The sequence below is a fragment of the Nematostella vectensis genome, chromosome 2 (assembly GCF_932526225.1).
Source record: "Nematostella vectensis chromosome 2, jaNemVect1.1, whole genome shotgun sequence".
NCBI classification, from domain to species: domain Eukaryota; kingdom Metazoa; phylum Cnidaria; class Anthozoa; order Actiniaria; family Edwardsiidae; genus Nematostella; species Nematostella vectensis.
In genome coordinates this window covers 2,537,471-2,552,167 of record NC_064035.1, presented here as the reverse complement: position 1 = coordinate 2,552,167, position 14,697 = coordinate 2,537,471, and the positions used below count along the sequence as shown (strand labels likewise).

At 44.5% G+C, this 14,697-nt stretch overlaps 1 protein-coding gene across 9 annotated transcripts in view; it reads left to right on the top strand.

Moving 5' to 3' along the window:
• The window catches only part of LOC5515566 (myosin-IIIb), a 42,185-nt gene that overhangs the window by 11,111 nt on the left and 16,377 nt on the right, over positions 1–14,697 (top strand). For 8 of the 9 annotated variants that reach the window (XM_032385208.2, XM_032385205.2, XM_032385207.2 and 5 more), the window contains 25 exons: positions 233–298; positions 1,527–1,589; positions 3,504–3,539; positions 3,977–4,091; positions 4,302–4,353; positions 4,427–4,525; positions 4,600–4,711; positions 6,228–6,357; positions 6,636–6,707; positions 6,848–6,912; positions 7,168–7,247; positions 7,800–7,941; positions 8,257–8,337; positions 8,409–8,481; positions 8,611–8,705; positions 8,784–8,865; positions 9,494–9,538; positions 10,253–10,296; positions 10,406–10,501; positions 10,618–10,673; positions 10,754–10,862; positions 11,047–11,281; positions 12,268–12,348; positions 12,452–12,532; positions 13,023–13,103. In XM_032385208.2, coding sequence (XP_032241099.1) covers positions 233–298; positions 1,527–1,589; positions 3,504–3,539; positions 3,977–4,091; positions 4,302–4,353; positions 4,427–4,525; positions 4,600–4,711; positions 6,228–6,357; positions 6,636–6,707; positions 6,848–6,912; positions 7,168–7,247; positions 7,800–7,941; positions 8,257–8,337; positions 8,409–8,481; positions 8,611–8,705; positions 8,784–8,865; positions 9,494–9,538; positions 10,253–10,296; positions 10,406–10,501; positions 10,618–10,673; positions 10,754–10,862; positions 11,047–11,281; positions 12,268–12,348; positions 12,452–12,532; positions 13,023–13,103 — 2,191 coding nt within the window. The remainder of the gene's footprint in view (positions 1–232; positions 299–1,526; positions 1,590–3,503; positions 3,540–3,976; positions 4,092–4,301; positions 4,354–4,426; positions 4,526–4,599; positions 4,712–6,227; positions 6,358–6,635; positions 6,708–6,847; positions 6,913–7,167; positions 7,248–7,799; positions 7,942–8,256; positions 8,338–8,408; positions 8,482–8,610; positions 8,706–8,783; positions 8,866–9,493; positions 9,539–10,252; positions 10,297–10,405; positions 10,502–10,617; positions 10,674–10,753; positions 10,863–11,046; positions 11,282–12,267; positions 12,349–12,451; positions 12,533–13,022; positions 13,104–14,697) is intronic. The other variant, XM_032385209.2, reaches the window with a different exon arrangement.

Sequence of the window (14,697 nt, the reverse complement as noted above, 5' to 3'; positions counted from 1 at the left end):
TTCTCACACACATCTATATGACCTCAAACCGTAAAATTCATTTGTTGTGCATAAATTCATGTATTTCTTTACAGTCGCCATAGGCGCCAAATAACCTTTATCATAATATCGTCACAACTAGATAGATAAATTTACAGATAAATTTAACTCAATCAAAATATCTTTATCGATTATAAGGCCTTATCGTGCTGTAATTTATATATTGTGACTTTTTCCCTCACTCTAAACTCAGCCCGAAATTAAAGACGACAAAGTTATTAAATGCAATCAGAGTGAGACTGATTCAATTGAGAAACCTGTAAGTTGAGGCACGAAACCTTCCACACCTTACCACCGAGCCTTACCACAGTACCTTACCACATTACCTTACCACAGCACCTTTACCACAGTACCTTACCACATTACCTTACCACAGTACCTTACCACATTACCTTACCACATTACCTTACCACAGCACCTTACCACAGCACCCTACCACAGCACCTTACCACAGTATCTTACCACAGCACCTTTCCACAGCACCTTACCACAGTACCTTACCACAATACCTTACCACATTACCTTACCACAGCACCTTACCACAGCACCTTACCACAGTACCTTACCACAGCACCTTACCACAGTACCTTACCACAGCACCTTACCACAGTACCTTACCACAGTACCTTACCACAGTACCTTACCACAGTACCTTACCACAGCACCTTACCACAGTACCTTACCACATTACCTTACCACAGTACCTTACCACAGTACCTTACCACAGCACCTTACCACAGCACCTTACTACAGTACCTTACCACAGTACCTTACCACAGCACCTTACCACAGCACCTCACCACATTACCTTACCACAGTATCTTACCACAGTACCTTACCACAGTACCTTACCACAGCACCTTACCACAGCACCTTACTACAGTACCTTACCACAGTACCTTACCACAGCACCTTACCACAGCACCTTACCACAGTACCTTACCACAGCACCTTACCACAGCACCTTACCACAGTACCTTACCACAGTACCTTACCACAGCACCTTACCACAGCACCTCACCACATTACCTTACCACAGCACCTTGCCACAGCACCTTACCACAGTATCTTACCATAGCACCTCACCACATTACCTTACCACAGCACCTTACCACTGCACCTTACCACATCACCTTACAACAGTACCTTACCACAGCACCTCACCACAGCACCTCACCACAGTACCTTACCACAGTACCTGGAAGGATGGTAGAATCTGACAACTGGCACTATGGAAGGCCACCTAATCACCAAGGTTAACATGTAGCTTTCAGATTAACCGCAGCAGTTTTTAAAGTCGAAAAACGTCGTACTATGCGTGGAGTACCACATGGTTCTATGATGGTTCATTTAAATAAAAAAAACATTACTTAAAACACTGCACAGTATATTACCCCAATTTCTCTAAGGCACGTTTGAGGCACGGATATCCACGGCTGTCTTAAAATAACACGTAGATAGCGTTACGTCTTCGTGAATCAAACCAGGTGTCGGACAACCAAGAAGATGAGACAGAACCAAGTGCCGACCAGCAAGATGATGGTTTAGCTGTAAGTGACGTCTACCGCAGCACGTCTCTTACACTGGGGCAGCTTAAAACTGCTCCTCGACCCTAGCTTAACTAAATCTGTTAAATTAATCGTGGATCAAGTCTTTTAAAACTATTTGATCTGTCCCATAAATATTTCTCCACTCACCACTGTTTGTAGTATTTAGATTAAGATATTTACCAAACATGGTCAAAAACTCAATTGTTAAAATGGCTAAATCAAGTTAAATTTTTATATGCAAAAAGTAACTTTTTGCCTCCTTAAACGGGCGATGTAATGTCGTGCCTTTACAACCTTGTGCACGCTGAGTATCATAGCGCGTCTCAATAACCTCTTGTGCACGCTGAGTATCATAGCGCGTCTCTATAACCGCTTGTGCACGCTGAGTATCATAGCGGGTCTCTATAACCGCTTGTGCACGCTGAGTATCATAGCGCGTCTCTATAACCGCTTGTGCACGCTGAGTATCATAGCGGGTCTCTATAACCGCTTGTGCACGCTGAGTATCATAGCGGGCCTCTATAACCGCTCGTGCACGCTGAGTATCATAGCGCGTCTCTATAACCGCTTGTGCACGCTGAGTATCATAGCGCGTCTCTATAACCTCTTGTGCACGCTGAGTATCACAGCGGGTCTCTATAACCTCTTGTGCACGCTGAGTATCATAGCGGGTCTCTATAACCGCTTGTGCACGCTGAGTATCATAGCGCGTCTCTATAACCTCTTGTGCACGCTGAGTATCATAGCGCGTCTCTATAACCTCTTGTGCACGCTGAGTATCATAGCGGGTCTCTATAACCGCTTGTGCACGCTGAGTATCATAGCGCGTCTCTATAACCGCTTGTGCATGCTGAGTATCATAGCGCGTCTCTATAACCTCTTGTGCACGCTGAGTATCATAGCGCGTCTCTATAACCTCTTGTGCACGCTGAGTATCATAGCGCGTCTCTATAACCGCTTGTGCACGCTGAGTATCATAGCGCGTCTCTATAACCGCTTGTGCACGCTGAGTATCATAGCGCGTCTCTTTAACCGCTTGTGCACGCTGAGTATCATAGCGCGTCTCTATAACCTCTTGTGCACGCTGAGTATCATAGCGGGTCTCTTTAACCGCTTGTGCACGCTGAGTATCATAGCGCGTCTCTTTAACCGCTTGTGCACGCTGAGTATCATAGCGGGTCTCTTTAACCGCTTGTGCACGCTGAGTATCATAGCGGGTCTCTTTAACCGCTTGTGCACGCTGAGTATCATAGCGCGTCTCTATAACCGCTTGTGCACGCTGAGTATCATAGCGGGTCTCTATAACCTCTTGTGCACGCTGAGTATCATAGCGCGTCTCTATAACCGCTTGTGCACGCTGAGTATCATAGCGGGTCTCTATAACCTCTTGTGCACGCTGAGTATCATAGCGCGTCTCTATAACCGCTTGTGCACGCTGAGTATCATAACGCGTCTCTATAACCTCTTGTGCACGCTGAGTATCATAGCGCGTCTCTATAACCTCTTGTGCACGCTGAGTATCATAGCGGGTCTCTATAACCGCTTGTGCACGCTGAGTATCATAGCGGGTCTCTATAACCTCTTGTGCACGCTGAGTACCATAGCGCGTCTCTATAACCGCTTGTGCACGCTGAGTATCATAGCGGGTCTCTATAACCTCTTGTGCACGCTGAGTATCATAGCGCGTCTCTATAACCTCTTGTGCACGCTGAGTATCATAACGCGTCTCTATAACCTCTTGTGCACGCTGAGTATCATAGCGGGTCTCTATAACCTCTTGTGCACGCTGAGTATCATAGCGCGTCTCTATAACCGCTTGTGCACGCTGAGTATCGTAGTGCGTATCTTCAATGAGGGTAAGTATCTTCATTCAATTTTAGATCAATATAACGAAAGCTGTTTTTTTCTCAACAGGGCGGCAACAAAACGCTTGAGGAAAAAATACTACAGGTACTACAAGTATTATGTTCAGTGTTTCACTGTTTGTCCTTTTTTCATTGTTTTTTGTCATCGTTGTTGTTATTTCAACCATTCTCCTTTCTATATTTTGTCTGTTATAATAGCCTACTTGTAGATATCATTTATTCAGTCTCCTAACTGATTGGGGTTCTAGTAAAAGCTTACCTGTAGAAATCAGGCTCTCCTAACGGACTGGGATTTTGTCCGTTATAATAGCCTTTTTGTAGATATCATTTATTCAGTCTCCTAACTGATTGGGGTTTTAATGGCCTTCTTGTAGATGCCATTTATTCAGTCTCCTAACTGATTGGGGTTCTAGTAATAGCCTTTTTGTAGATATCATTTATTCAGTCTCCTAACTGATTGGGGTTTTAATGGCCTTCTTGTAGATGTCATTTATTCAGTCTTCTAACTGATTGGGGTTCCAGGTAAACCCACTGATGGAGGCACTGGGTAACGCCCAGACGGTAATCAACGACAATTCCAGTCGGTTCGGCAAGTTTCTGGAGCTTCACTTCACCTCTAATGGCGCTCTTATCGGAGGTAAGCAATATTACTGCGTGAGCCAAAACAACAACAAGTTCAAGGTACGGCTGGAAAAGAATCATATGATGGTACGACGAGGCTCCATGTATTTGCCGTGAAGTGTCACTAGCCTATGTTCCACACTTGAGTATTGGGCCAACGAAGTATGTTTGGCGTGGACAAATATCCCTTGCAGCGGCACAAAATACGAATAATTTTTCGTTTCAGCAAAACTGTCCGAATATCTGCTAGAAAAGTCAAGAATTGTCTTTCAGTCCAGGTATTTATATTGTTGTCTTTATAAGCTGTCTTGTGGCTATGGGCTATTGACAGGTATTTCCTTGTCTTTACAGTGATGAGCGGAATTTCCACATCTTCTACTACATGATCGCGGGCCTGGCCCACCAGAAGAAACTCGAGAAGTACTCGTTCAAGCTCTACTCTCAGCACAAGTGAGTTATCCATGAATGGCAATCACCTGACAAAAAACAACTCACCATGGCCTCATTGGTTCTCTGATTTCTAGCTATCTGCAGACGGGTGGGCGTAACTTACAGGACGTTGTGTGCACGCTCGGCAATCGCAAGAGATTCGAAGAGGTGCAGAGGTGCTTTGACGTCATTGGATTCACTCATGATGTAAGTCACTACTCGCCGTCTGTAAGTCCCTACTCGCCGTCTGTAAGTCCCTACTCGCCGTCTGTAAGTCCCTACTCGCCGTATAAGTCCCTACTCGCCGTATAAGTCCCTACTCACCGTATAAGTCCCTACTCGCCGTATAAGTCCCTACTCGCTGTCTGTAAGTCCCTACTCGCCGTCTGTAAGTCCCTACTCGCCGTATGTAAGTCCCTACTCGCCGTCTGTAAGTCCCTACTCGCCGTCTGCAAGTCCGTACTCGCCGTCTGTAAGTCCCTACCCGCCGTCTGTTAGTCCCTCCTCGCCGTCTATAAGTCCCTACTCGCCGTCTATAAGTCCCTACTCGCCGTATGTAAGTCCCTACTCGCCGTATGTTAGTCCCTACTGGCCGTCTGTAAGTCCCTACTCACCTTCTGTAAGTCCCTACTCGCCGTATAAGTCCCTACTCGCCGTATAAGTCCCTACTCGCTGTCTGTAAGTCCCTACTCGCCGTCTGTAAGTCCCTACTCGCCGTATAAGTCCCTACTCGCCGTATAAGTCCCTACTCACCGTATAAGTCCCTACTCGCCGTATAAGTCCCTACTCGCTGTCTGTAAGTCCCTACTCGCCGTCTGTAAGTCCCAACTCGCCGTATGTAAGTCCCTACTCGCCGTCTGTAAGTCCCTACTCGCCGTCTGTAAGTCCCTGCTCGCCGTCTGTAAGTCCCTACTCGCCGTCTGTTAGTCCCTACTCGCCGTCTGTTAGTCCCTACTCGCCGTCTATAAGTCCCTACTCGCCGTCTATAAGTCCCTACTCGCCGTATGTAAGTCCCTACTCGCCGTATGTTAGTCCCTACTCGCCGTCTGTAAGTCCCTACTGGCCGTCTGTAAGTCCCTACTCGCCGTATGTAAGTCCCTACTCGCCTTAGGTAAGTCCCTACTCGCCTTAGGTAAGTCCCTACTCGCCGTCTGTAAGTCACTACTCGCCTTAGGTAAGTCCCTACTCGCCGTATAAGTCCCTACTCGCCGTATGTAAGTCTATAGCCGCCGTCTGTAAGTCCCTACTCGCCGTATGTAAGTCCCTACTCGCCTTAGGTAAGTCCCTACTCGCCGTCTGTAAGTCCCTACTCGCCGTATGTGAGTCCCTACTCGCCGTATGTAAGTCCCTACTCGCCGTATGTAAGTCCCTTATCGCCGTATGTTAGTCTATAGTCGCCGTATGTAAGTCCCTACTCGCCGTCTGTAAGTCCCTACTCACCTTCTGTAAGTCCCTACTCGCCGTCTGTAAGTCCCTACTCGCCGTCTGTAAGTCCCTACTCGCTGTCTGTAAGTCCCTAATCGCCGTAGGTAAGTCCCTACTCGTATAAGTCCTTATTTGTGTGTTGATGATGAAGTTTCACCCCTTGTCCCCATTTCAAAGGCATAAGATGTCGTTTCAGTGAAATATCGTCCCTGTTTATCGTATAAATTATGCTATGTGTATTGTTGTTGGGAGTATCGTCTCTTTCGCAGCCGTATGAAAACATCGTGTATTGTTCCAGGAGGTGTCGTCCCTGCTAGCCGTTCTTGCTGCCATCATCCATATGGGAGACATCGTGTTCACAGAAGATGAGTCCGTGTCTCATCTCAGCGACAAGAGCATGGTCTCCAATCCACAGGTCCTTGTCATCGGTATGTACGAGATCAGGACGGCCGACGAGAGGTGCAGTCGGTATATACGAGATCAGTACGGCCGAGGAGAGGTGCAATGTTCGAGATCAATATAGCTGAGGAGAGGTTCAGTCGGCACACCGACCTTTGGGTGAACACAATGTCGGCACGAAATGCCGCATGGAATAGTTCTGCTATACACTGCGCCTTAGTATGACAGGACTCGGTCTGAGAGAGGAAAAAGTCCAACACCATATGAGTACCGCGATTACTAGCTTCTGCTTCTTTTATACTTGCAGTTTCGTCCTTATTGAATCTGAATGCCGTGGAATTAAGAGATGCACTTACTACGAACAGTAATGTAACACGAGGTAACAATGATGTGGTCTTTGTGGATGAGCAATGATTCGACAAGACATTGTCTTCCAGGAGGCTCCTGAGCGACTTTGTTTTCGACTGACAAAGGTTTTAAAATACGCTAATAATCGTTTTATTTGTGCTTGTGTCACAGGGGAGACTATCATCAGAAACAACACGGTCGAGCAAGCGGTCGACTGCCGAGATGCCATGGCAAAGGTGATCGCCACCATCCTGTTGTGTTTAGTGTCATAACAAATATTATGGTATCCAAGTAAAGACCGGTGTTACATAGATGATTAACTAAATAGGCGCCTTTTACTAAGAAGTCACGTTATTTTTGAGTGGCAAATTTAAGCCAGCCCTTCTGGCTGGACTTCCTGGCTTATTCGTAAGCTCTGAATAAGTTGCCTTTTGTTGTTGTTATTTTGCTTTGTTGCAAGTGCCTATCACTCATACTTTTATTGATTTTAGGCACTTTATGGAAGTCTTTTTAGTTGGATCGTTCAACGTATGAATGTGCTGCTGCGACAGTCTCCTGAAGAGCCAATAGGGTGAGTATGCATGTAAACTATGACATATTTCATACAAAATGACCTATTTCATACATATGTGGTCATGACCAAAAGTGGAAACATGAAGATTAAAATTGATCTGCCAATCAGTGATCAGAACTGTAGTTTTAAGGTTCCTGTCGGTAATTCAGCCATTGCTGAACGTTGATGCTGAGGGCTGAGGAGACGGGCTTGTGGCTGTTCTAGTGTGTTTTAGTTGGCGATGTTGAAGATGGTCGGTTAATGTGTGGCAATCGTGATGACGTTCGGAAATGATGATGACCATGGTGTCTGTTGATGGTGAAGACCTGGTTTTGATAGATGGGTGAAGGTGGCTTCTGCCTGACGGGTTGTGAGGCTGCTGTGGTAAATGTGGTAATCCTGGATTACTATGTTGGGTTGTTGTTGCCACCCTTTGTGGTAGTGTTGCTGTGCTGTCAATGCTGGTTAGTGTTGGTTGGGATGGTGATTCCGGGTTAACTGTTGTTTCATGATGTCCAATGGAATTAATAGTCGGTGAGCGAATTTTCCCCTTTTTTACTTTTCTACTAGGGATCACAAACACAGAATTGGCATCTTGGATATTTTTGGTTTTGAAAACTTCACGATCAACTCGTTTGAGCAGCTGTGCATTAACATTGCCAACGAGCAGATTCAGTTCTACTTCAATCAGCAGATCTTCTCCTGGGAACTTGTGAGTAGTTAATGCAAACTTCTAGTTGCCTGTGTGTGTTTTTTTTAGAAATCAAGAATTATCTAAACAACATTAAAACATTATATAGAAAAAAAGACATTTAATTTGAAGAAAGATCGAGAGTTAGCTCGTGTAATGGTAGTGGGATAAAGAAATTGAGCCATTGTTCGCCATAAACAAATCTGTCAAAAATCACAAAAGCTACAGGTTGTCTAGCCTCTCTTGTCTTTAAATGCGCCCTATGTAGTTTAGAGAAAGGGCATAATGTAGGCTTGCCAGTTGTTTTAAGCAATTGTTGTTGTTTTTCATGCGCAGGACGAATACCGCGAAGAAGGTATCCCTCTGCATGGCATCACATTTGAGGACAACCGGCCTATTTTAGACATGTTCCTCCAGGTAATTTTTATTTATTATTATTTAATAAAACGCGATCGAGCGTTCTAATGTTGATGATGCTTGCCTTTCAGAAACCCATAGGTGTGCTTGCGCTGCTCGACGAGGAGAGTCGATTCCCTAAAGCCACGGATTTTACTTTGGTTGGTAAGTACAAGAGAAAAAAGGAGAGTCCATTTCCTGAAGGCAAGAATTTCACCCTGGTACGTGGGTACAAAGAGGGCTGAGCGTCCCTAGCCAGAAAAATCGATGGTAATGTTCTGACCTCTGTTTCAGAAAAATTCAATAATAACATCAAGCAACATTGCTATGAGCGCACAAAAGAAACAGAGAATTTTCCCTCGTTCACAATCAAGCACTACGCTGGGAGAGTAAGTGCATGGTTTTGTAACAATAAAAGCATGCTCTGAAAGTATTCTGATAATAACAGTTAATCTATTTTTCCTTAGGTAAAATACAATGCAACAAATTTCTTGGAAAAGAACCGTGATACTCTGTCCCCAGATGTCGTTCATGTTCTTCGCACTAGCGGTATGAATTTGTATTATGGCACTACATAGAATGAATGTATTAACAGTAGGACGACTTTTTGAGTCAGTACTTAATATACTGTTGCCTATTTGTCTCTGCCCTTTCTAATTCCATTGTTGTATTGTTTTAGCTATTTCGAATTCCATTGTTGTATTGTTTTTGCTATTTCGAATTCCATTGTTTTATTGTTTTAGCTATTTCGAATTCCATTGTTGTATTGTTTTAGCTATTTCTAAGTCCATTGTTGTATTGTTTTAGCTATTTCTAATTCCATTGTTGTATTATTTTAGCTATTTCTAATTCCATTGTTGTATTGTTTTAGCTATTTCTAATTCCATTGTTGTATTGTTTTAGCTATTTCTTATTTCATTGTTGTATTGTTTTAGCTATTTCTAATTCCATTGTTGTATTGTTTTAGCTATTTCTAATTCCATTGTTGTATTGTTTTAGCTATTTCTAATTCCATTGTTGTATTGTTTTAGCTATTTCTAATTCCATTGTTGTATTGTTTTAGCTATTTCTAATTGTTGTATTGTTTTAGCTATTTCTAATTGTTGTATTGTTTTAGCTATTTCTAATTCCATTGTTGTATTGTTTTAGCTTTTTCGAATATTCCTTTCTTTTACAGAAAACAGGCTGGTCAGGACACTTATTAACCAGAAAACAAAAGATGGTATGAAAATTTCCCTTTTTTGGAAAAAACCTTTAACCCTCTTCATCACCTATCCCGTTCCTTCTCTCCCATCCTACCTTGGATCATACATTTCTTTTCTTTTTCCGTTTCTATTCTTGTTCTCTCGAACCTTTTATCCCTCTTTCTCACTTAATCTTCTTCTACTCTTTCGTTTGTTCTCTCTACTGCTCTTGAGCCCAGACGTCTCAGTTGAGCAGCATTCCTGCTGGTGGCATCTATCTGAAGAGTTTATGAAGCAGGCGAAACGAGAACAGTGCCAGGTCGTCGTCGGCGTTGAGCATTCAGGAGATAACTGGTTAAGAAATCTAATAAAACTAAGAAACAGAAACAAGTTTGGTGAGTCCAGTCTCGTGTCTGGTGCACGCTGGATGCCTCGCTTCGCTCCAATACTACTTCTCTCGCCATATGAGGCCATGACACATATTTGCCTTATCTATGTCATTTTATTACTTTGGAGCCCCAATTGCGTCTTATATGGTAACGTTCCCTTCCGACTTTCCTCCTTGTTTTTGTCACCCACCCTTTTGATGTTAATGTTAGAGTTCCTTGTTCTTGTATTTGGAATATCTGGAACAATCTATTGTTTCATCTTTTTTCCAATGCCAACAATATTAGGCTTATTTCTGAGTCACATCGACACTGCTGTGCCCGTCTCAGAATCGAGAATAATATACAAAATGTATTCAATTGCAGACGTCAGCAAAACCGCTAACCAAGTTTCACTACGGTCCAATCAGGTATGTTCTGCTCAGAGGTCCGCCTAATGAGTTAGAAAGTCAATAGTCTTACTCATTCGATCTATATAAAAATGATGAAATATTTTAACGTTGATTGCTATGTTTCCAGCGTGCATCGAGTAACAAGTTGGTAACCCCACCAGATGCGAAGCTCAACTCGAGCTCAAACTCGAAAATAAACCAGACGGTTTCAGTACACTTCAGGGTATGTGCGGCGACCATAGCTGTTGATTTGCTCCTTCTGGTCTAGATTTATTGGTGTTGTAGTGCAGCTCGTTGAGATGCTGCCAATTAAAAATTGAACTGTGTTTTATTCTTCAGTATTCACTAAAAGACCTTCTGTCCAAGCTCTTACCCTCGCAGTCACACTTTGTCCGGTAGGTATTCCAGGAAATGGTTAGATGCCTGTTTCCTTGTCTGATTCCTTTGACCAGGGCTTAATTCTATCTTTATAAAGGTGCATCAGACCGAATGGCGGCATGGTTCCTGGAAAGTTCGACCAGGAAATGGTCCTGTGTCAGCTCCGATACACTGGAGTGCTTGAAACAACAAGAATCCGAAAGCAGGTATTCGAAAACACCTAATCTTTGCGACTATTTTTTTAGCAGAAGTACCAAGTTGCAACCTGATTAGGCGACAGAAAGAATGTATGAGATAAAGGTTTTTTTTAGTTAATTGGAACTCTCACTATAAATCGGTAGAAGGTATTAAAAAGACCATTCCTACTTTCTTACTTTTTTTTTCACCTAGGGTTTTTCCGAGCGTCTGCCTTTTGACGACTTCGTGAAAAGATACAAGGTCATCGGCTTCCCAATGCATAAACCAGTTAGGAGTAACGGCGAGGCTTGCAGGACTATCCTAAAGGCCGCACGTCTGGACAAGTGGAGGATGGGAAAGACCAAGGTCTTCCTGAAGTACTACCACGTGGAAAAGCTTGGCAAGATGCTGGAAGACTATCGAGTACGAGTGGTTATCGTGCAAAAAGGTATGTTTATTTTTTTTCTAAAGAATATCCGCTTTATCATTGTTTTCATTTCAAATTGGAACGGTCTATTTGGAATTTCAAAATAACCATCCACGATTGAAGTCACTCGTCACTCGCTTGAATTAGCCGATGCAGAAATGGATGCTTTTTTACTAAATATTATGCGGGAGAGTCAAATACAGCATGATAAGCCACAGTAGAACGATTTCACGTAACCGTTTTTTACATGCTAATGAGTAAACTAACATGTTAATGAGGCACACTCGCGGCACATGCGAAACATCTTAAAACAAGCATTGGCAGCTCCACAGCCATCAACATCTACCTCAAAGCCCATTTATGTCGGCGCACAGTCGGAGATAGTGAGGCAACAAATGCGTTATGCGAACAAGCAGACGCCTGCACAAAGAAAAGTCGAGTACAAATTAACGACCGCATTCGCAGGATTCTCCTCTGAGAGCGAAAATGAATCGGAACCAAAATCCAAGAAAAAAAAGACGGGCAAGGGAAGCACAAGAAGCTCACACAGCTTTGTGTTCAAAGGCCATGGAAACTCTGGTAAAGTGAACGATCTCATAAATAAGGTTGAGAAGCAGTTGGACAAGTAGTTCACACAAGTTAGGAACTCTGACTCTCTCAATTGTTTTGTTTGCGTAAATTTCTATGGACGGGAAAATAAAATTGCCTAGAATGGGCTACAAACACTTGTTTACGGTTGATCCAATTTGATGTATCACCGCTTTAACATTTTCATCGGGTTGTGAAATGTTTGAGAATAAAAGAGAACAAATGAAATATTTGTTTTTTGTCAATACTCTCCCAAGGGTGAACTTACCGCGCGTGTGCCTCATTAACATGTTAGTTTTCTCATTAGCATGTTAAAAGCGGTTACGTGAAATCGTTCTAGTGAGTGTGTACTGTAGAGGGACAAGTCCAGTGCTTCCCTCCGGTCTCGATACTGATGCTGTTGCATTATTTGTCAATAGTCGTACGAGGATGGCTGGCCAGACGACGATACACAGCAATAAAAGAGAAAAGGCACGCAGCCGCACTTGAGATCCAGAAAGGTGAGTTAAATTATTCACGCCACACCACTGAGAGCATGGGTGCGTGCTACCTTGAGTTGCTCAAGCCTACCATCTGGCGTGACATCCTCATCTTTGCTTGCAGTGTACCGAGGTCACGTAGCTAGGAAGCGTTACAGGGCTGAGGTGGAGCGCCAGCGTCAGTTAGCCATGCTGATGGAAGAAGGTAGGTTGGTCCTAAGGGCCTGGGGCAAAGTTTGCAGAGCATTCCTCCACTGGGATCGGGGATCGGGGGTGAACTATCGATTCTGACGTGAGAGCATTCCTCCACTGGGATCAGGGGTGAATTCTTGATTCTGACGTGAGAGCATTCCTCCACTGGGATCGGATGTGAATTCTTGATTCTGACGTGAGAGCATTCCTCCACTGGGATCGGGGGTGAATTCTTGATTCTGACGTGAGAGCATTCCTTCACTGGGATCGGGGGGAATTCTTGATTCTGACGTGAGTTGAGGTCGTTTCTCGTCTTCGCTCAGAGGGATTTTTCGTCCGGAAAAAAAGGGATTTCGATCCTAAGTTAAGATCCGTTTGGAGATATGCCCTCTTTTTTCATCTGTAAAATATGTGGCGTCGAGTTATTATTATTTTTTTTGCCTACGCAAAACCTTACGATTCAGTTATCAATTATTCTGCGTTGTGTTGTTTTTGCCGAGCAGATCGCCTGCGCAGGCTTAGATTGAAGGAGGAGGAAAGGAGGAAAGATCGCGAGGCCAAGGCTGCGGTCACCATTCAGGCTGGTAAGTGATATATAGTATTTATATAACACGTGTACAGTGTCAACCATGCGCTTCACATTTAAAATCCTCATACACATTAAGAATGGCCCATCCTGGAGCTTAGGAACACAAGTTTCTAGTAAGCTCACATACGTTGAACAAGTCAAATCGAGGGCCGAGAAACAAAAAGATACCATCCATGTCTCGAACGGGAATCAAGCCCGTTTCAGCGGTGGCGAGAGGCCCCATACGCTGACATGCTAACACTTGACTATTTGGTGAGAGGCCCCATACGCTGACATGCTAACACTGGACTATCTGGTGAGAGGCCTCATACGCTGACATGCTAACACTGGACTATCTAGTGAGTGGCCCCATACGCTGACATGCTAACACTGGACTATCTAGTGAGTGGCCCCATACGCTGACATGCTAACACTGGACTATCTGTGGCGAGAGGCCCCATACGCTAACATGCTAACACTGGACTATCTGGTGAGAGGCCCCATACGCTGACATGCTAACACTGGACTATCTAGTGAGTGGCCCCATACGCTGACATGGTAACACTGGACTATCTGGTGAAAGACCCCATACGCTGACATGCTAACACTGGACTATCTAGTGAGTGGCCCCATACGCTGACATGCTAACACTGGACTATCTGGTGAGAGACCCCATACGCTAACATGCTAACACTGGACTATCTGGTGAGTGGCCCCATACGCTGACATGCTAACACTGGACTATCTGGTGAGAGGCCCCATATGCTTACGCGCTAACACTGGACTATCTGGTGAGAGACCCCATACGCTAACATGCTAACACTGGACTATCTGGTGAGTGGCCCCATACGCTGACATGCTAACACTGGACTATCTGGTGAGTGGCCCCATACGCTAACATGCTAACACTGGACTATCTGGTAAGAGGCCCCATATGCTTACGCGCTAACACTGGACTATCTGGTGAGAGACCCCATACGCTAACATGCTAACACTGGACTATCTGGTGAGTGGCCCCATACGCTGACATGCTAACACTGGACTATCTGGTGAGTGGCCCCATACGCTAACATGCTAACACTGGACTATCTGGTGAGAGGCCCCATACGCTAACATGCTAACACTGGACTATCTGTGGTGAGAGGCCCCATATGCTAACGCGCTAACACTGGAATAACTGGTGAGAGACCCCATACGCTAACATGCTAACACTGGACTTTCTGGTGAGAGGCCTCATACGCTGACATGCTAACACTGGACTATCTGTGGTGAGAGACCCCATACGCTAACATGCTAACACTGGACTTTCTGGTGAGTGGCCCCATACGCTAACATGCTAACACTGGACTATCTGGTGAGAGGCCTCATATGCTAACATGCTAACACTAGACTATCTAGTGAGTGGCCCCATACGCTGACATGCTAACACTGGACTATCTGGTGAGTGGCCCCATACGCTAACATGCTAACACTGGACTATCTGGTGAGAGGCCCCATACGCTAACATGCTAACACTGGACTATCTGGTGAGAGGCCCCATACGCTAACATGCTAACACTGGACTATCTGTGGTGAGAGGCCCCATATGCTAACGCGCTAACACTGGAATA